The sequence below is a fragment of the Mytilus californianus genome, unplaced genomic scaffold (genome assembly GCF_021869535.1).
Source record: "Mytilus californianus isolate M0D057914Y unplaced genomic scaffold, xbMytCali1.0.p SCAF_14, whole genome shotgun sequence".
NCBI lineage: Eukaryota > Metazoa > Mollusca > Bivalvia > Mytilida > Mytilidae > Mytilus > Mytilus californianus.
Window position 1 is genome coordinate 30,966,301 of NW_026262626.1, and position 23,123 is coordinate 30,989,423.

Below are 23,123 nucleotides of genomic sequence, written 5' to 3' on the forward strand. Positions count from 1 at the left end.
TGGATCTCTCTGAAATTGTACTGCAAGGTACCATACCACAAAGGGAAGGCTGGGATTGAATTTTTGGGGGTAATTCCCTCAAAATTTTAGTAATGAGGGGCCATAAAAGGGCAAAAAAACAAGCATTTTTCTAGTTTCAGGACAATAACTTGTGTGTAAGTGTATGGATCTTTATGAAATTGTACTGCAAGGTTCCATATCACAAAGGGAAAGCTGGGTTTGAGTTTGGGGGTAATTGCCCTAAATCCCTTCCCTAGATTTTCCATCAAACATGATGGAATTTTGTGATGGAAAAAATGTCATCACATTCCATCATGTTGATGGAGTATTGGAACAACTTTCCATCAACTTTCCATCAATGCTGGAAAATGGTTGATGGAAAAGGTTTGATGGAATTTGTGTTCATGATGATGGAAAATTGATGGCATAATTTCCATCTGATGGATAATTGATGGTATTTTTGCCATCTGATGGATAATTGATGGTATTTTTGCCATCTGATGGAAAACTGATGGTAATTTTGCTATCAGATGGAAAACCAATGGAATATTTCCATTACATGTAAAATGCATGGAAACTTGATGGAGAATTGACCATCAGATGGAATTTGATGGATGAGTAAGGAGAATGTCTTTAGAAAATCTTTCCATTTATGGCATTTTCTGTGATTTAATAAAACAATATTTGTTCTCTGTCGTCTATAGGTAGTCCTGTTACATGTGTGTATCTTTTCGTTCAGTGTCCCATTGAACTCGCTGTCCTTAAAGTTGAATTTGTTGATGGCAAATTCTGCAAAATAACAGTAAAAGAATCTAGCATATAAAAGAATAAGTTAACATTGTACAGATATAAAGTTAGTTAGTTACATTTGTTGTCAATTCTGAAATTATCAAATGAAAATAACACTTTTTGAAAAGATTTGTATTAATGTGTCACTTGCAGGGTCAATTTCTAAGAGTGTCAAATCCTTCTAAAAATTTAATATTCAGAGGTGGATTTAGGAAAGGGGGCTCCCCCTTTCTGAGTTTTAGAGCTACATAACTTATTGCATAGAAGTATTATAAGTCTTACTCCTAATGTTGACTTAATTGCCACCACCACCACCCTGGTTCAGCAGCTGATATATAACTGTACAATACATTAAACCTCATGTCAGTACTAAATTATCATCATTATAATAAGTGACTGTCCCTAGAAATAAAGAGGTTGTCCTTTCTTTTTTGTTTAATATTTGTTTTTCATAATCATTGTACTATAACATAATGGGTCTTGCCCATGTTTTATATCATACTTTTGGTGGGTAGTTTATATACTATACATGTATATATAAAGATATATTATCTTACCATTTGTGGATATATAAATGTCATATTGTCAGTCACACCACAGATCTCTAATTTTATAGCAAGATTACTTTTTCAGAAGTACTATTTTATAAAACAAATAATGTTTTAAAATGATACAAAATATGACTCATGTCCTACACAATTTTATGATATGTATATATATGCATATTTTTTGTGTCATTTGGTCTCTTGTGGAGATTTGTCTCATTGGCAAGCATACCACATCTTCTTTATTAATACTTTTTATAAATCTATGACCTTCTTTTTTTCTTGACTCTTAAAAGTTAATAAAACACTTTAAATGTCACTTCTTTGAACTAAAAGAGCATGCACATATTTTCAAAATTACGGAAATTCTAATACATTGTACTTACCAAAAGATATAATCCAAAATATGTTTACACCCGAGACGTCCCAAAAATATATATAGGCGGTGCTCCTATCATTGGCAGTAACACTACACAGTTTTGTACATACACATGGCGACACGAAACACAATCGGAATCCATTTTACGATTTCAAATGTTTCATAACGGCAGTCTTCACGCTGAGTGGCAGCCCAGGCAGCCCAGGCTTGTAAAAATCATATCTACAAGCCAACAGAATCTAACTAAAAATTTTCAAAAATTGAGCTCCGGGCCTGTAGATTTAGCAGTTCATCGTGAAGACTGTAACGGAAAGGAAAATATCGTGCGCCACATGGGCTCTTACATTTGTCACTCTATGCACCATTTCTGGTCGAAAAGGGCAATTGGCGCAAGGCGGACGTCCTTCCCGATCACTGTGTTTAATAGCTTATTTAAATGGCTGTCAAGTTCCCATTAAAAAAAATTGACTTGTATTTATTTTAATGTCAGATCCTTAAACTCCCATCAAAATTAGATACTAGTACTTACTACTAGCAAACTTGTTGGCCATTTTTAATGGCTGCTTAGATTGTTAAATTACCAATCAAAATGGTTCCCAACCCCTCCTCCTCATGTTCACTTATACCCTTAAGCATTTCATTGTCTTAATTCAATAATTGTATTTAGATACACATTGTTCACCAAGGCTTAACGATGCTCGCTGTTCAGTTTCAAATATTATATTAGGCCTAAAATAAAATATTGTCTGTTTCCCCAATCCCTATATATATAGCTACCGACCCTGCAAAAACGGGTCCGACTCATAAAATTTTATTGTCAAAACTAAGTCAAATATTATTTTATTCAGTTCAAATTTTCAGTCTTGCCAGATCGACCGATATTGTTCCAGCTTTTTGGAAAAAATTAAATTATTTCCCTACCTACCTACCCACACCTGGCTTGGCGGTGTCGGGATTGGGGAAACAAACAATATATTAATTTAGGCTTAATAAAAATCAGATATAAAGGATACATGTTAAGTTCTTCTCCTTTCTGTAATTAAATTTGCTGTCTCTGTACTTCCAACTAGTATTGCTGAGTAAAGGTAACTGGAATCTGCATGCAATCTGTTTACTATCAAAATTGGCAGCTCCATTTTAAAATCATTAAATCCCCTAAAAGTAAAAAAAAAATCCACAAAGAATCAATTGTTCAAGACGTTTTGAAGCAATAAATTCAATAGAAATATTATTGCATGTTTATACAGTACATTGGAAGCCATTTGGAATCAAATTAATTACCCTCCCCCTTTTTTTATCCCCTGAAGATTAAAAACCGGCGACTTATTATTTTCACCAAATAACCATTCACACAACTCAATATTTTTTTACATGTCTACCAGGTATGCCTGTTATGTGACAACAAGATTATTCATTGTCAAAAACTCATGTTAAAAATAAATATAATCTTCAGTTTATGATTTCAGACTGTTTCTGATGTTGATTTGTTCAAATAAAAACTATAAAAAAATCATAGTTCCTCAATAAATTATAATTTATAATCATAATATACACATGTTGAATTAAATTTTTAATGCACTTATCTGAAAACATCTGCATCGGATTTTCCAGCATCGTATTTTCAAGTTTGATCTCCATATCAGCGTAATCACATTTTGATGACGTATTTCTCAAGTGCGCTAACGTCAAAGTGACAATCTCGCCCCATATTATATTGATCAAAAGTTGATCCGTTCCCGTACCGGTATTATGAAAATAGATCAAGGGTGTCACATAAAAATATTACAACTGCCCAGTTTTAAATAAAAGAAAAATACAACGTTAATTTAATCGGCACAGGGTGCATGCGGATGAACTATTGGCCGCATTATCTAGAACGGTTTTTTCTAGGTTCGAACTGTTCAGTACAATTACAAAAAACACGTGGTCATGATTTGTTTACATTTTACACAAGTTGAGAAACCAATGTTTCATGATGTCGATCATTGATCTGATAATTAATAAAAACGCACTTATCTGAACTTGGGAGAAAATCAGAAAAGCCCCAGCTTGTCTGGCAAAACAGCCGTTGGCGTTTCTCGAGTTCCCTGCCGTTTATATCGCGAAAATCTCGGCATTTTTCTTACTTTGAAATACGGTCAAACTGAAATTCGTAATTCTTCCATGACCAGGAAGTTCAGCTAGCTGTGTAAACTGTAAAATTAAGTGACCCATTAAGTGCATGGCTTCACCTGACAGCTTTGGTGTCAAACACATTGTTAATTAAACACCAATAATCTTTGCTTTAGGCCCCTATGACTATGTCAAAAACAATTTGTCTATTTCAAAAATGTTTGCCAAAAAAAAATGAGTTACTTCCCCTTTTTTATCACCTTTTCACAATATATTCCGTTTATTTATGTTTTTTTTTTCGTAATTAAATAAATATAAAAGAAATTGAATGCAAATGCATATTAGAATATTTCTTTTAATTATTTTAACCTGAAAACACTTAGAAAATAAATATTTTGAAAATTGTTTTTTTTTTCATCTTCACCTCCATTCACTGAAACTTGATTTTACTTTAGTGCCTGAGTTTTCTTTTGGTTTAATTGCCATTCACATTATATTCAGTCACGTCTCAGTCATTACAACTGAACGGACGTGCTGGGTCAGCTCTCCTTTACCCGCTATCTTTGATGAGGGTTTACAGTTTGATGGATCAATGACTTACTACTTTCGATGACTGAAACCAATCCAACGCTGTACAGACTACGTTAGGCTATAATCCGCGTAGGGGCAAATTCCCGCGTCAACATACACTCCAAAACCCATTATGGATGGGGGAGTGGTATGCCGAGTGACGTCCGAGGGCTGTATCCTAGGTGTTAGATGATGGACCGCCATTTCACTGTCACACGACTTTGGTCCTGATATTGCTTCCTGTCATCGTTAATACTACGTCCGAGACTCATCTACCAGTACTCCATCATCGAGGTTAGCGGGCTGCCAAGCTGACCAATCTGGCCCTGAAAGCAGCCGTTGTGAAGACATAACATCAAAATAGTCAACAAAAGAAAAACCAAAACAACTCACAAAACCAAGATGGCGGCCTACCAAAATGGCGTCCTCCACCTGTTCCTGACCGATGGCACAAAATTATTTAAACGCTCACCAAACCCCTGGGGGCACCGAGCCGACCGTGCAAGGGCTGTATAGCCAGTCAAGGTCGTTAAAAACTTCCATTTGTTGTTGGTTTAATTGCCCTTTATTCAATGACATTTTACAAATAAAATTGTTATTTTTCTGACTAGAGCACCCTGCCCTTTTTAAATCCTGGCTAGAACACTGTATCTTCATGTGAATATATATATATTTAACAAACAATAGTGAATTTCAGTCCCAAAGATTTTACTTTTTTATTTGGTTGAATTTGTAATACATTAAACAGATTATATTTTTTCTTAAGTCCCAATACCAGGAATCATCCAGGACTTTTGTTTTTTTTTTTTCCATTCAGATAGAATTTGTAAATGTCCTGAAAGTTGGATGAATGATGATCGAAAAGTCCTGATATATTCTGGTTTATATAATATGATTTTTGAAAGTCTTGAGATATCCTGAGAATTCCCCCAGTTTTAAGCTGCTTGATTTGAAAGTGCTGACATTTTCTGGAATTCTCCCATTAAATTTTTCCTAAAAAAAGGACTTATAGCCTAACAGGATATTTTCAGGATATCCCAGGAAAATCTTGAGATATCCTTATTATAAAAGTTGTCAGGATTTATTTCTGCAAGGGGTGTATACATTATCATTTGATGGAAAATGTAAAAATAAAAGTATTGGTTACAGAACAGTCATATAATTAGAGACAAAAAGTAATTTTAACAAAAAATAATATGTCACATTTAATAAGTTTACACTGGTTGAAATAAAAACCAAAGTATTCTTGAAATCTTTTCCTGTTACAAGATATCATAAGTGTATTGCACAGTTTAGGAAATTGTTTGTTGCAACTTTCTAGCAAACAAACTCTTTCTTGCAACATTGCAGCAAAATACTGCAACTTTCTCACGAACAAATATTATTGCAGTAACATTGAGAGATTATGTTACAGGTTACAGCTGCAACAACATGTAACTTTCTTGCTTGTACTTCTTGTAAACAAATTTGTTTGCTCCAAGATAATAGAAAACTTTTTACTTCAGTAAGGGATGTTAAATTTTCAGACACAATTTTGCTGAAATTTTCTAAGTTTTTTTCCATCAAGCAAAATGACACAGAGTTTAAATACCATCACACTTTCCATCAACAAAATATTCTAAGTCCAAATTCCATCCCACTTTCCATCAAAGAAAATGTTTAAGTCCAATTTCCATCAAACTTCCTTTATTTCCATCCTATTTTCCATCAAGTGGAATAAATGCCATCATATTTTCCATCAGAGGGTAAAAATGCCATCCAATTTTCCATCAGGGGTTAAAAATGTCATCAAATTTTCCATCAAAAGAATGCGGATGGAAATAAAATTCATAATTTCCATCATCCTTTGATGGATTTTTATGCCCCCGCCGTAGCGGTGGGGGCATTAAGTTTTACCCTTGTCCGTCTGTACGTACGTACGTACGTCCGTCCGTCCGTACGTCCCAAAATTGGTTTCCGTTCTCTAACTTGAGTTTGCCTCAACCAAATGTTATGAAACTTATACACAATGCTTATTACCACAAAACACAGATCAAGTTTGAATTTTGGTGGCGTCACTTTAACCGTTCTAGAGTTATGCCCCTTTATAAATGGAAAAATTGCAAAATTTTTAGTTTCCGTTCTTTAACTTAAGTTTGCCTCAACCAAATGTTATGAAACTTTTATACAATGCTCATTATCACAAAACACAGATCAAGTTTGAAATTTGGTGGCGTCACTTTAACCGTTCTAGAGTTATGCCCCTTTATAAATTGAAAAATTGCTAAATTTTTAGTTTCCATTCTTTAACTTAAGTTTGCCTCAACCAAATGTTATGAAACTTATATACAATGCTCATTATCACAAAACACAGATCAAGTTTGAATTTTGGTGGCGTCACTTTAACTGTTCTAGAGTTATGCCCCTTTATAAATGGAAAAATTGCTTAATTTTTAGTTTCTTCTAAATTTCAAGTTATTTTTTTTTAAATTGGAGTTATCTTCCTTTGTCCATGATTATAGTTGAATCAACTACAATCAATGCTTTATACAATGCAATGTTTAATTTTGACTTCCACTGATAAAACACAGATCAAGTTGAATTTGGGTAGTGTCACTTTAACCATTATTGAGTTATGCCCCTTTATAAATAGAAAAATTGCTGAATTTTTAGTTTCTGTTCTCTACTTAAGTTAGCCTCAACCAAATGTTATGAGACTTACACACAAAACTCAGATCAAGTTCAAATTTGTGTAGCATCACTTTTACTGTTCTTCAGTTATGTCCGTTTATAACTATATGATATGCTGCCCCTTTTCCCCAACACTATATGCTGTGTTAATGAATAACAGTTTGTACCTTTTAAATTGTTTTGGTTTTAATTGCTGCTTTAGAACACACTGTCCTAACTTTGGGTCAGATAACAGTTTCTTTTCAAACTTGGGGTCAGTTTATTTTAATCACATATTTTGGCAAGATATATAGATGCTGGGAGGAATTTTTTCATCATGATTTTTTTAGAGGTAAAGTTTTAAAATGTTGTCCAACGAACAAGGGCACTTTTCCTTTCACTGTGTGTGGGTAAAGTCTACGTTCTCGTTTTTCCCTGTCATATATTTGGTCTTAAGCCAGATCCTGTCTTTGGGCTGCGTTAAGCCGTTTAATCAATCACACTCGCTGTATCACCCGTTTCATCAGTGTTTCTTTGGGAAGAGGTCACCCTAAAACCAAACAGACTCATACGTTTACTACTTCAGTTCTATTATTATATTCTCAAGTTTCCTGTTAACCTGTACGATGACCGGTCATGTGACTACACATCAAATCAATTGTGAAGAATTTAGGCATTCACATAAGTTTCCTTTCAGTATAGTTGCACATTTTAAGATTATTTTTATACTAGATTTTTATATTTTTGTTCAAAATGCTTTTTAATTTTTTTTAACTCTGGTGTAACTAACTACCGGTCTGAAGGTCTGAACCCGTAAATGGAAGGTTTCAGACCTCGGACTGCCGCTAATTTGAACCCCTGAACCTCTCCAGATTTCTTTGTTGACTTTAGGGATGTGTAAACATTTACAGTTTTCTGGGACTAAATAAGTGTCATCTAATTTTGTCAGTGTCTCTCTTTTCAATGGCTTGTTGATTGCCTGATCAGCTAACTTTACCATCTGATCATCTATTTTTTCCCCAAATTTCTTTTGTTCTTCATACATTTATTCCAGTTCATCTAGAAAAGTTTTGTTTTCCACACTGTCATTTGTGTCCACTATATCGTCAATATTCAGTTACTTATCCTCATCATCGAATATATCTTCAAGACCATTATCAGACACTTCACTTTCACTGTTAATTGTGTAAATGTCATTGTCAACTTTAATCTTCTGTGCATTTGTGTTCGCTTTTGTTTTAGGGACTTTTTCTGAGTAACAGCGTCCTGAACAGTTAACATATTTGCTGCCAAATTAGCGATTATCTCTGTTCTCTTGATTGCATCAATCATTTCCTCATCTCGAGGAGAATTGTCCACCTCAGACATGTGGCCTTGTAAGGCCGTCACCATTATAGCGTAACTTGACAATTTTCCAAAACTGAATCAAATAAATTCTTTTTCATGATGTTTAAAAATACATCCACGCGTGAAAGTATCTTCAAAAGAAACACTGTTAGTTCCTGCACTAAGTTGTACTATTTTCCCACGAATTCGATACGCTTAATCGTTGATTTTTGTTAAAAACCTTCGGATATCTGCTTTTAAGAATTGACCAATGGCGTCACATGACCGTAATGACCTTTGGCAGTTACAAACTTCTGTTCTCTCGTGGAAGATCCTAAGTCATCTATTGTTCAATAAAATTGAGACTTGTAACAGGTTATCATTCCTTTAATAACCAATATTGATAGCTGAACACTGAGCAATAAAGTCTGTAATTAGCCCTTAAAATTTGAAGTTTTTGTTTACAGCAAACAGTCAAGACAAGTCTCTAGCAGATATTTTAGCTTCATTAGCTGATGAAAATTGCAGTTCGTCATCACAGGAAATTGCACAACAAATAACTGCACTAGAAGAAGGAGATAGTATTCTTTTGGATAAATCTCAACATATTGATGATGAAGATGATAAACAGCAGGAAGAGGAAACTTTAGAGATGACACAAGTGGTTTTTGATGATATGGATAAAAATGAAGACAGTAGTAACCAACAAGAAGAGATGATGATACCTATATCTAGGTAAGAATCATTGTTATTGCTATTTTCTCAAATTTTCTTCTGATCTATCTGTATGATCATATTTAATTTCATGCTGCTCCAATGATACAGTTGGAATATGGATTTTTGTCAGGCGAAGGAGAATGCATTACATTTCATGTACTATATCCTTTGATGTAGCCAAGAAAAACCAGAGTGCCACGTTGAAATGTCTAGCCTGCTTTATTGTCCATTGATTTTATGTTGATAGTCCTAAATATAAAGTTTTACACAAGAATCACATTAACTTAAAATGATGAAAGAAAATGAGGTCAAGGTCAGATAAACCAAGCCAAAATTCATGTACACCTTACCACCATTCCATACACCAAATTGACCAATTGCTTCTATTTTAAGAAAAAAACAGACCAAAACACAAAAGCTTAACATTGAGCAATGAACTGTGAAAAGGTCAAATAAAACCTGCCAAACTTACATGTACATCGTAAAATATTTCCATACACCAAATATAGTTGACCTATTGCATACAGTATTAGAAAAACAGACCGAAACACAAAAACTTAACTTTAACCTCTGAACCATGAAAATGAAGTCAAGGTCAGATGACACCTGCCAGTTGGACATGTACATCTTACAATCATTCCATACACCAAATATAGGAGACCTATTGCTTATAGTATCTGAGATATAGACTTGACCACGAAAACTTAACCTTGATCACTGATTCATGAAATGAGGTTGACGTCAAATGAAAACTGTTGACAAGTATAAGCCTGAGGACTTGCATTCATTAATTCAACCTGACCCAGTGATTTTTACCCATGGAATCGTCCGATACCAAAACAACAGAAAATTCTGAAGCGGAACAGAATTAATTCTGACAAACCTTATTCGTAAAGCCTGGTCAATATAAAATCAATGCAAAGTGCATGAACTCTATTAATAATCTATCTTTAAAATTTTATTCTACGCTAGTACTATCCTGAACTCATTTCACAAATACTGAAAACCTCTTTTTCACCCGTAGTGATAAAAGGGTTGCGTTATTTTTTATTTGTAATATTTATTGACCAATTTATTATTTTGTATACTATATTATGTTGCTTTTGTTGCACATAATGGTGCCTGAGTGTATTAATAAAACTTGCAAGTTTCGCACATTCCTATTACTCATGATAAAAGAGAAATAAACATTACAAAAAATCTTACCTTGTTGTTGGAAAGCAAGACATAGCAATCCTAGATTCAATCGCTGCGGTGGCGGCATCAAAATTTAAATTAAGTCTGTGGTTAAATTTTTTAAGATTTTTAAAAATGAATTAAAAGTATTTGTCAGTCCCACGTGGAATTTTATGAAATTTGGAAGTATCCAGAGCAAAATTTTGAAAATATTTATTTTCATTTTACCATATTTTACTAATAATTAGACTTAGTTCTTTTATACATCGCAAAAATTTTTTGCGTTTGTATAATGCTATCATGTCGTCGTCATCGTCGTCCGAAGACACATTTTGTTTCCGGACAATAACTTTAGAACTTTTGTTTAAGTGAATGGATCCTTATGAAAATTTTACCAGAAGGTTCAATACCACAAAAGAAAGGTTGGGGATTGATTATGGGGGTTATGGTACCAACAGTTTAGGAATTAGGGGCCAAAAACAAGCATTTTCGTAGTTTCCAGACAATAACTTGTGTGTGAGCGTATGGATCTCTCTGAAATTGTACCACAAGGTTCCATATCACAAAGGGAAGGCTGGGATTGAGATTGAGGGTAATTACTCCAAGGGGGGGTTCAAAAAGTTTGGGGGTGGATTTTTAAGTCTCCAAAACGAAGTTTTGGAAGACTTATTGTTTTTGCTCAGTTCTTATTAAGTCACCCAAACAAAGTTTGGGAAGACTTATTGTTTTTGCTCAGTTCTTATTATTCTTCTTCTTCTTCCGCCGCTTTTAAATTTGAACTTGTCCGCACCTGTTCTCCAAAACCGCTTGTCAGATTAACTTAGGGTTTCACAATATGTTAGACTAACATGTCTAGTGGTGCAATCAGGGTTTTGTTTGTGCAATGGGGTTTATAAAGGGGTACTTTGAGGGGCAAAAAGAAAAGAGGATTTTACTTTAGAACCCTATGGGATTTTATTTTTAAAAATTTTCAAATGAGTATAAATTGAAAACTGTTTGTGATAGACACAATCTTTTTAATTGAAAATGTTCTAAATGATAAAGCCCATTTAATGAAATACAGGGTTAGTCCCCAGGGGTCACCCCCACCCCCTGTCATTTAAAAAAGTTCTAATACCTTGTAAGTGGTCAAGATCCCCACCCCTAAACCATATATATTTTGGTTTGTCGTGCTAAGATGGTTTGAATGATATACAGGGTTAGTCCCCAGGGGTCATCCTGACCCCCTGCCATTTGAGAAAGTTCTAATATCTTGTAAATGGTTGAGATCCCCACCCCTAAACCATATATATTCTGGTTTGTCATGATAAAGCACATCAAATGTAATACAGGGTTAGTCCCCAGGGGTCATCCCGACCCCCTGCCATTTGAGAAAGTTCTAATATCTTGTAAATGGTCAAGATCCCCACCCATAAACAACATATATTCTGGTTTGTCATGATAAAGTACATCAAATGAAATACAGGGTTAGTCCCCAGGGGTCACCCCCACCCCCTGCCATTTAAGAAAGTTCTAATATCTTGTAAGTGGTCAAGATCACCACCCCTAAACCATATATATTCTGGTTTGTCATGCTAAGATGGTTTGAATGGTATACAGGGTTAGTCCCCAGGGGTCATCCCGACCCCCTGCCATTTGAGAAAGTTCTAATATCTTGTAAATGGTTGAGATCCCCACCCCTAAACCATATATATTCTGGTTTGTCATGCCAAGATAATTTGAATGATATACAGGGTTAGTCCCCAGGCATCACTGATGCATATAACTTTACTGGACCAAACCCTCTGTTTCTTTTTCCCTATTATTATTATTATTATTATTTTTCTTCCACCTAATTTTGTCCGCCCATTTTCTCAGAGCCAAAGGAACCAATCTACATGATGGGGCACTATAACAAGGAACCCTGACTTTCCAGTTGCAGTGCAACTTTGGAACTAAAATGGCTGCCGTTACCATGGAAACTGAAAAATGGTGAAAAAATATAATTTTGGAGTTCGGTGAATTATTTGAGAATGCTTAAACTTAAAATCATTAGATTTTAATACAATGTAGGTGCCCACTATATACTGGTTTTGGATGATTTTGGCAATCATTGGAACTACTATGTTGCCATGGAAACTACACTAAAAATTTCAAAAATATCAAAATGCTCCAAATTTAATGAAACTTCACAGTAACGATGAGCAACATTGGTAGATGTGGAATTTGGCGTTGGAATTTCTAAAATGTCTGCCCTTACCATGGAAACAATGCAAAACAGGTAAAAATTCTCCAAAAACCTAAAAGTAGCATTTACTTTCTTAAAATGGTAGGTCAAATCGATTGAAACTTTGATGGTATTTTGGGAATGGTCTCTGTTACCATGGGAACCATCAAAAATGTCAAAAATTTCAAAAATTTCAAAATCCTCCAAAATTCATGAAACTTCATATAATTGTTGAATGGCAAGTCTGGATGAGACTTTTGACTTTGGAATTTCCAAAATGGCCACCGTTGCCATGGAAACTGCAAAAATGTCAAACATTTTCAAAATGCTTCAAACTTAATAAAACTTGATATTATTGTTAACTGGCAAGTATAGATGAGACTTTTGACTTTGAAATTTTCAAAATGGCTGCCGTTGCCATGGAAACGGCAAAAATGTGATTTTTTTTAATGCTCTGAATGTACTGAAAATTTACAGAAAGATGTATAGCTATGCATATATGTCAGAGCTCCAGATAAGAATTCACAAATTGGGTTTTTTACCCACCATTTTTTTATGTAATTGGGTGATAAAGTTTTTTAATTGCATTATAAATTCCAATTCACCCCTCAAGCAAATATCAAATTGGGTTTTTCACCACCAAGCTCCTTAATGTATTGGGTTTTTTCATCAACACAATATTGAATATTTAGGCATGTTATAATCACATTATATCAACCCCAGATGTGTTTCCATCTTAAATGTGTTTCTTTCTTTGTAGAATATGTGCTAGCTGTTTTATTTGGTTTATTCACTGACGAGCAATTGTACATTTAATTTGTGTCCCGTTTTAAACGTTCTGTCAGTTTTGTATTTTCTCAAAATTTATGTAAATTGCAGCTGGTGTCACTAGTTGGACAGGAACTAATTGCCTTTCTAGATCCCATATGATCACCCTACAGTTTAATTATAGTTGGGGTAGGTGTGGCTAAGTGTTTAGATTTTTGTGTAATATATGTGAAATTTAGGTGCTGTAAGAAAGTTTTTCCAGTCCTTTCACCTATTTGCCAGATCTACTTTTTAATAAAAATAAAAAGTAGTTTCCAGATTTAAGATATACCCCAAAACCTTGAGGTTTATAGGGTGGTTTATAATGACGGAGACCACATTCAACTTAAATTTACAAATAATTCTGCAACATCAAGTAAATAAATGACAATGTTATACTGCACTTGCCAATAAGACAACTATCTTAAGCATCTAAAACAATTAGACCAAAACAAAGAAAGTGTCAAGCTGCATTGACGTAAAAAACGGATATGTGTATTCACTCATCAACTAAAATGAAAAAAATAATATATAAACTGTTTTCGTTTAATTCAATTTACATAAATCTGGGTTAAGTTGTCCCTTATCAGAACTTTTGGTTTCCGATGCTTTCAAACTACATATCATGTCATAATTGATTTGGCCTTTCACTTTTTCCAACTGATTTCGTTTTTGACGGAACCCCGTGTTTATCGCTCTAGCCGGCAATGTTCTCGTTATGGTACGCAAACACGCCCGTGCGTTCAATGGCCGCTTCCTAAAATCACTTGCTGAGTCTTGTTATCATCATAAATTTCCCTCAGCTATCAAAAAGAAGCCGAAAACATGCTTCTATTCAATATTTTTACCGAACATTTTCTTTCTTTTTAATTCATTGTATGTTATGATAAATCCCGAGCAATTCGAAAAAATATGACAGCATGTCACACGCTAATTGGATAAACGCCGAGAAGATCGAAATGTTTTCATAAACACGTGTACCTTTTGAGCAACGGAAATTCTAACAGGGACCCATTACAGCTACTTGATGCAGGGCTCTATTTTTAGAACGAAAGGACATTTCCAATTATAAATATTATAAAAATAGATTTACGCGACGACTGTAATCAAGTAAGGGTAAATAACGCAAACGATAGCGAATAAAAGCGTTAAGAACCCATGTTTTTAGCATATAATTGGGTTTTCCTTTGAATTAATTGGGTTATTGAACCCTGCAATGGGCAATTGCATTGGGTTTTTATACGACTGCAAAAAAATTTTGTGGTCGTATATTGGTATGACATCCGGCGTTGTCGTCGTCGTCGTCGTCGTCGTCTGCCGTCGTCGTCCGAAGACACATTGGTTTTCGCACTCTAACTTTAGTTTAAGTGAATGGATCTTTTTGAAATTTGACCATAAGGTTAAATACCACAAAAGGAAGGTTGGGATTGATTTTGGGGGTTATGGTACCAACAGTTAAGGAATTAGGGGCCAAAAAGGGGCCAAAAATAAGCATTTTCCAGTTTCCAGACAATAACTGTGGAAAGGTGTATGGATCTCTCTGAAATTATACTACAAGTTTCCATACCACAAAGGGATGGTTAGGATTTGCTTTGGGGGGTTATGGCTCAAACCGTTTAGGAATTAGGGGCAAAAAAGGGGGAAAAACAAGGTTGTCCTGGTTAATGGACAAATACTTTAGTACAAAACATAATTTAAAGCAGTGTAAGGGAGATAAATCAAATACATCATTGAAATTATCTCCCTTACACTGCTTTTAAATTATGTATAAAGGTTACAATACACCATTAGATTTTATGGGCGCAGCCATTTTATGAGCATAACATGGTATTCAGAATTAAGAGTATAGCTAATCCTGATTGGTTGATATGTGCGCCCGTTATTTTTTGTAATTAGAGACTTCGTGCATTCTGCATTATACCAAAGGCCAAATAAATTATTTTCCTTAGCCCTAACGGAACTGAGATGTCTTTTAAACGCTAGGATGAGACACGTATTTTTAAGTGCAAAATTGATAGGCATGGGAGATAAGTACAAATTACGCTAAGAAAAGCAACGCGAACCTATATTTTTTGAACCAAAAAATACTGTCCTAATAACTTTTCTTTAATTCTAGCAAGGTTTCGTTAAAAAAATCAACTTTCTAAAGTCTGTATCTCGAAAAAGGCTATCATAGTCGCCTATGGGGAAATTAATTGTTTATTTCAATCTATACAGCATCGACATTTCTTTATCATTTATACCTATTACTGTCAAACGGTAGATGTCTCCTTATAACACTGACAAGTCTCATATACCATACCACATAGAAACAGTAGAAGTCTCCTAATAAAACCTAACAAGTCTCATATACCATACCACAAAGAACAGTAGATGTGTCCTTATAGACAATAACTAGTCTCATATACCATACCACATTGAACAGTAGATGTCTCATTATAGACAATAACTAGTCTCATGTATCATACCACATTTATCTATACTAAGAGTAGAAAAGGAAATGTTGAATGGAACCCTTATCCTGCCATACTGGATACTTGATATCATACGCAAAACTTTATAATAACTATTCTAATTTTATTAACAAACTAATATACTAAGACACCATTGTATACACAGTATACTAGTATCATATTCACAATCAATTCTAAATCTATTATACTGAATACATATGAAAATAATAATAAATGTATCATTTGGCTTTCTAGGGGGCTACTCATTAAAACTTACAATAATACTAATTAAAATAACCAAATCAAAAACACTACCTACTCAACACAATTTAAAATTAATTAAAAAATAAATTGCCTAAATTATGCAATTTTAAGAACCTGCAGTAGAGCCCTGACAGGTGAAAAATTTATTTTAATACCTGACTGGTAGAACCCAGACGGGTATAAATTTGAAAAATAAGAATACCTGCGGTAGATCCCAACAGATACTTTTAGAACCTGAGTGGTAGAGCCCAGACAAGTATGAATTTTGAAAACTGAGAATTCCTGTGGTAGATCCCAACAGGTACTTTTAGAACCTGAGTGGTAGAGCCCAGACAAGTATGAATTTTGAAAACTGAGAATTCCTGTGATAGATCCCAACAGGTACTTTTAGAACCTGAGTGGTAGAGCCCAGACAAGTATGAATTTTGAAAAATGAGAATTCCTGCGGTAGATCCCAACAGGTACTATTAGAACCTGACTGGTAGAGCCCAGACGGGTATAAATTTGAAAAAAGAGAATTCCTGCGGTAGATCCCAACAGGTACAAAAACTAACTTAATTATCACCCTGAAATAAAACAAAGCCTTAATAATTTATAAGATGTATTAATGAATTGGGGGAAAATAATTTCCCTGAAATTAAGTAGGCCAAATTGAACGAAAAACATAAAACTAAAACAAACAAAACACATATTGTTATGAGTAGCCCCTTTTAAATAAACATATAAAAATTAATTGACATTAAAATTATGACTATTTAATTTTTCAAGGTGCAGCTGGGGAAACGGTGGGTGGGCTGAATTAATTTTCCACAAGTAAAAATATGACTGCTAACAGTGCAATGCTCAAACGACAACTGACCATCCTATCAAAATTATATACAGATGTTCTCTGATTACACCCATGCTGTCATCATGCTGTTTCCTATCTATGATCTAACACCTATCCCTTAATCTCTTAATTAAAACAAAACTGCCAAGCTGCCAAGCTGACAAGCTGACCTTATCATTAACAAAATAAAACCAGGGAAAGTACATACCCTAGGAATTTATCAAAATATGTATAAACTCTAATTTAATTTTTTAAATTTCCATAGTGCTCAAAAAGTGTCAAAAACAGTAATTTTACTTGATATTTGATGTGAAACCGTATTTTTTGGTGACAAATGAATTATTGATTAACTAGTTTTTAAGCTATAGTCTGTTTCATTTTTGTATTGCGTTTTACCTTAGAAACAAGGGTGGGTTCGACTTTTGACTTACTGTGGAGAGAATATGTCATTTTCTGAACTTCTGCTGATTTGTTTGAAAAAAGCACGTACACGTCTAGAGTTTGGATATACAAATCGATTTTTAAACATGACAATCTCGATCTAAGTGCTGTTATCGAAATTACCAAATTCAGTGAAAATGTACAGAAATGATCCCCTTCGAACATTGAAATGTTCACTCGAATGACAGACTATAAAAAATAGAATAGGCATGACATTTTGTAGTTAACGAATAGTTTTCGATGTTTAAACACAAATATTTACACATTTTTCATATTTTGAAATGCTATAGTCTGTTTCAAAAATGTACTTTTATACGAAAATGGTTTCATTTAAAACTGTTGTTCAAAATTCAACGTAGTAGTTACATATTGGATCGGTTTTGGTATCAATATAATCAGTACTTGATGACATACAAAGAATCATTGGAGAAAGTGGACATTATCTTCAGGCCCTTTTTAGCAGTACCGCATTTACTCAAAAAATCAGAAATTTTTTTTTCCCATTTTTTGACTGGGGTCACCTCTGATAAAAAAATTGTGAAAATTCAGAGAGCGATGCCAGAACGTTTTGAAGATGATTTTTGTGTGGCATATATATTTGTGCATCTAACGAACTATGAATTGCATGATTCTAGAAAGTATTAAATACCGTATAGGTTACAATACACCATTAGATTTTATGGGCGCAGCCATTTTATGAGCATAACATGGTATTCAGAATTAAGAGTATAGCTAATCCTGATTGGTTGATATGTGCGCCCGTTATTTTTTGTAATTAGAGACTTCGTGCATTCTGCATTATACCAAAGGCCAAATAAATTATTTTCCTTAGCCCTAACGGAACTGAGATGTCTTTTAAACGCTAGGATGAGACACGTATTTTTAAGTGCAAAATTGATAGGCATGGGAGATAAGTACAAATTACGCTAAGAAAAGCAACGCGAGCCTATATTTTTTGAACCAAAAAATACTGTCCTAATAACTTTTCTTTAATTCTAGCAAGGTTTCGTTAAAAAAATCAACTTTCTAAAGTCTGTATCTCGAAAAAGGCTATCATAGTCGCCTATGGGGAAATTAATTGTTTATTTCAATCTATAGTAATGGTTAATGAACAATAAAGATAATTTAAAACAGTGTAAGGGAGGTAATCCAAATACAACGTTTTGGTTACTTCCCTTACACTGCTTTTAAATTATGTTTAAAGAAATACATATTTATAAAGGAAGACCTGTAAAAATATCTGCAAATGTTGCATCTTTTTTTTTACAAAAAAATCCATATGAAAGATTTGACACTATATTTTTAATTCTATTATAAAATAGATTAAGTTAGCACTATGGTAAATTTAAATGGGTAATTATGGTTGCCAACTCCATTGGAAATTTGAATTGAGATTATGACCATATCTTGAGGGAAAGAATTTTTTTGGGGAAAAAAGGGGGGGGGGATAAAAAGAAATTGTGGGGGGTCAATTTTTTCTCATTTCAGATTTCAGAAATTAAAAAGAATTATTCTTCAAATATTATTTTTTTTTCAAATTTCAAATATTGAAAAATTTCAAGAAGTAATCTTTAATTGCACAGTATGGCGCATTAGATTTGTAAAATCTTTGATCACATTTATTTATTTGTTATGCCGAATCTAACAGTGTATTTAGATTTTTAATTTTGAGTCCAGTTTTCAAATTGGTCTACATTAAGGTCCAAAGGGTCCAAAATTAAACTTTGTTTGATTTTAGCAAAAATTGAATATATGAGGTTCTTTGATATGCTGAATCTAAACATGTATTTAGATTTTTGATTTTTGGCCCAGTTTTCAAGTTGGTCCAAATTGGGGTCCAAAATTAAACTTTGTTTGATTTCAACAAAAATTGAATATATGGGGTTCTTTGATATGCCGAATCTAACCGTGTATTTAGATTCTTAATTTGGGTCCCATTTTTTAAAATTGGTCTTCATTGAGGTCCAAAGGGTCCAAAATTAAACTTAGTTTGATTTTAACAAAAATTGAATTCTTAGGGTTCTTTGATATGCTAAATCTAAACATGTGTTAAGATTTTTGATTATGGGCCCAGTTTTCAAGTTGGTCCAAGTTGGGGTCCAAAATTAAACTTTGTTTGATTTCAACAAAAATTGAATATATGGGGTTCTTTGATATGCTGAATCTAACCATGAATTTAGATTTTTTATTTGTGGGCCCCGCTATCAAATTGGTTCATATTGAGGTCAAAAGGGTCCAAAATTAAACTTTGTTTGATTTCATCAAAAATTGAATTATTGGGGTTCTTTGATATGCCAAATCTAAACGTGTTTTTAGATTTTTAATTTTGGGTCCCGTTTTTTAAATTGGTCTACATTAAGGTCCAAATGGTCCAAAATTAAACTTAGTTTGATTTTAACAAAAATTGAATTCTTGGGGTACTTTGATATGCTGAATCTAAACATGTGTTTAGATTTTTGATTATGGGCCCAGTTTTCAAGTTGGTCCAAGATAGGGTCCAGTATTTAAACTTTGTTTGATTTCAACAAAAATTGAATATATGGGGTTCTTTGATATGCTGAATCTAAACATGTATTTAGATTTTTGATTATGGGCCCAGTTTTCAAGTTGGTCCAAATTGGGGTCCAAAATTAAACTTTGTTTGATTTCAACAAAAATTGAATATATGAGGTTCTTTGATATGCTGAATCTAACCATGTATTTAGATTTTTTATTTGTGGGCCCCGCTATCAAATTGGTTCATATTGAGGTCAAAAGGGTCTAAAATTAAACTTTGTTTGATTTCATCAAAAATTGAATTATTGGGGTTCTTTGATATGCATAATCAAACCGTGTTTTTAGATTTTTAATTTGGGTCCCATTTTTTAAAATTGGTCTTCATTGAGGTCCAAAGGGTCCAAAATTAAACTTAGTTTGATTTTAACAAAAATTGAATTCTTGGGGTTCTTTGATATGCTAAATCTAAACATGTGTTTAGATTTTTGATTATGGGCCCAGTTTTCAAGTTGGTCCAAGATAGGGTCCAGTATTTAAACTTTGTTTGATTTCAACAAAAATTGAATATATGGGGTTCTTTGATATGCTGAATCTAAACATGTATTTAGATTTTTGATTATGGGCCCAGTTTTCAAGTTGGTCCAAATTGGGGTCCAAAATTAAACTTTGTTTGATTTCAACAAAAATTGAATATATGAGGTTCTTTGATATGCTGAATCTAACCATGTATTTAGATTTTTTATTTGTGGGCCCCGCTATCAAATTGGTTCATATTGAGGTCAAAAGGGTCTAAAATTAAACTTTGTTTGATTTCATCAAAAATTGAATTATTGGGGTTCTTTGATATGCCGAATCTAACCGTGTATTTAGATTCTTAATTTGGGTCCCATTTTTTAAAATTGGTCTTCATTGAGGTCCAAAGGGTCCAAAATTAAACTTAGTTTGATTTTAACAAAAATTGAATTCTTAGGGTTCTTTGATATGCTAAATCTAAACATGTGTTAAGATTTTTGATTATGGGCCCAGTTTTCAAGTTGGTCCAAGTTGGGGTCCAAAATTAAACTTTGTTTGATTTCAACAAAAATTGAATATATGGGGTTCTTTGATATGCTGAATCTAACCATGAATTTAGATTTTTTATTTGTGGGCACCGCTATCAAATTGGTTCATATTGAGGTCAAAAGGGTCCAAAATTAAACTTTGTTTGATTTCATCAAAAATTGAATTATTGGGGTTCTTTGATATTCCAAATCTAACCGTGTATTTAGATTTTTAATTTTAAGTCCCGTTTTTTAAATTGGTCTACATTAAGGTCCAAAAGGTCCAAAATTAAACTTAGTTTGATTTTAGCAAAAATTGAATTATTGGGGTTCTTTGATATGCTGAATCTAAACATGTGTTTAGATTTTTGATTTAGGCCCAGTTTCCAAGTCCAAGTTGGGGTCCAAAATTAAACTTTGTTTGATTTCAACAAAAATTGAAAATATGGGGTTCTTTGATATGCTGAATCTAACCATGTATTTTGATTTTGGACATTGGACCATAATAGGTAAATTTAAAAAAATCAAGTTCTTAGACCACATTCTTTCTGTGTCAGAAACCTATGCTGTGTCAAATATTTAATAACAATCCAAATTCAGAGCTGTATCAAGCTTGAATGTTGTGTCCATACTTGCCCCAACTGTTCAGGGTTCGACCTCTGCGGTCGTATCAAGCTGCGCCCCAGCGAAGCATTTTATTAGTTATTTTTATTGCGTGATCACGCAAATACGCAGCTTATCTGGAGCTCTGTATGTGCATTCACTATTAAAATTTTTTGAAACGGCTGCCACTTAGTGGCAATGGGGGAAGGGTGACATCCGCTATTGCTTGCAATGGCAAATCTAGTTATTCTTCTTCTTCTTCTTCTTTTTCTTCTTCTTCCGCCGCTTTTAAATTTGTCCGCACCCGTTCTCCAAAACCTCTTGTCAGATTAACTTAGGGTTTTACAATATGTTAGACTAACATGTTTAGTGGTGCAATCAGGGTTTTGTTTGTGCAATGGGGTTTATAAAGGGGTACTTTGAGGGGCAAAAAGAAAGGAGGGTTTTACTATAGAACCCTATGGGATTTTATTTTTTTAAGTTTTCAAATGATTATAAATTGAAAACCGTTTGTGATAGACACAATCTTTGTAATTGAAAATGTTCTTAATGATAAAGCACATTAAATGAAATACAGGGTTACTCCCCAGGGGTCACCCCCACCCCCTGCCATTAAAGAAAGTTCTAATACCTTGTAAGTGGTAAAGATCCCCACCCCTAAACCATATATATTCTGGTTTGTCATGCTTAGATGGTTTGAATGATAAACAGGGTTAGTCCCCAGGGGTCATCCCGACCCCCTGCCATTTGAGAAAGTTCTAATATCTTGTAAATGGTCGAGATCCCCACCCCTAAACCATATATATTCTGGTTTGTCATGATAAAGCACATCAAATGAAATACAGGGTTAGTCCCAAGGGGACACCCCTCAACCCCTGCCATTTAAGAAAGTTCTAATATCTTGTAAGTAGTCAAGATCCCCACCCCTAAACCTTATATATTCTGGTTTGTCATGCTAAGATGGTTTGAATGATATACAGGGTTAGTCCCCAGGGGTCATCCTGACCCCCTGCTATTTGAGAAAGTTCTAATATCTTGTAAATGGTCGAGATCCCCACCCATAAACCATATATATTCTGGTTTGTCATGATAAAGCACATCAAATGAAATACAGGGTTAGTCCCCAGGGGTCACCCCCCACCCCCTGCCATTTAAGAAAGTTCTAATACTTGTAAGTGGTCAAGATCCCCACCCCTAAACAATACATATTCTGGTTTGTCATGCTTAGATGGTTTGAATGATATACAGGGTTAGTCCCTAGGGGTCATCCCGACCCCCTACCATTTGAGAAAGTTCTAATATCTTGTAAATGGTCGAGATCCCCACCCCTTAACCATATATATTCTGGTTTGTCATGATAAAGCACATCAAATGAAATACAGGGTTAGTCCCCAGGGGTCACCCCCCACCCCCTGCCATTTAAGAAAGTTCTAATATCTTGTAAGTGGTCAAGATCCCCACCCCTAATTCATATATATTCTGTTTTGTCATGCTTAGATGGTTTGAATGATATACAGGGTTAGTCCCCAGGGGTCATCCCGACCCCCTGCCATTTGAGAAAGTTTTAATATCTTGTAAATGGTCGAGATCCCCACCCCTAAACCATATATATTCTGGTTTGTCATGATAAAGCACATCAAATGAAATACAGGGTTAGTCACCAGGGGTCACCCCACCCCCTGCCATTTTAGAAAGTTCTAATATCGTGTAAGTGGTCGAGA

The 23,123-nt window shown here is 34.1% G+C and overlaps 1 protein-coding gene across 5 annotated transcripts in view; it reads left to right on the forward strand.

Moving 5' to 3' along the window:
* LOC127724637 (uncharacterized) overlaps positions 1 to 23,123 on the forward strand; it is a 640,225-nt gene that overhangs the window by 168,021 nt on the left and 449,081 nt on the right. For all 5 annotated transcript variants that reach the window (XR_007992624.1, XM_052231644.1, XM_052231645.1 and 2 more), the window contains exon 13: positions 8,838 to 9,105. Coding sequence is in view for 4 of the 5 variants with exons in the window: in XM_052231644.1 (XP_052087604.1) it covers positions 8,838 to 9,105 (268 nt within the window). In the remaining variant the exon portion in view is untranslated. The remainder of the gene's footprint in view (positions 1 to 8,837; positions 9,106 to 23,123) is intronic.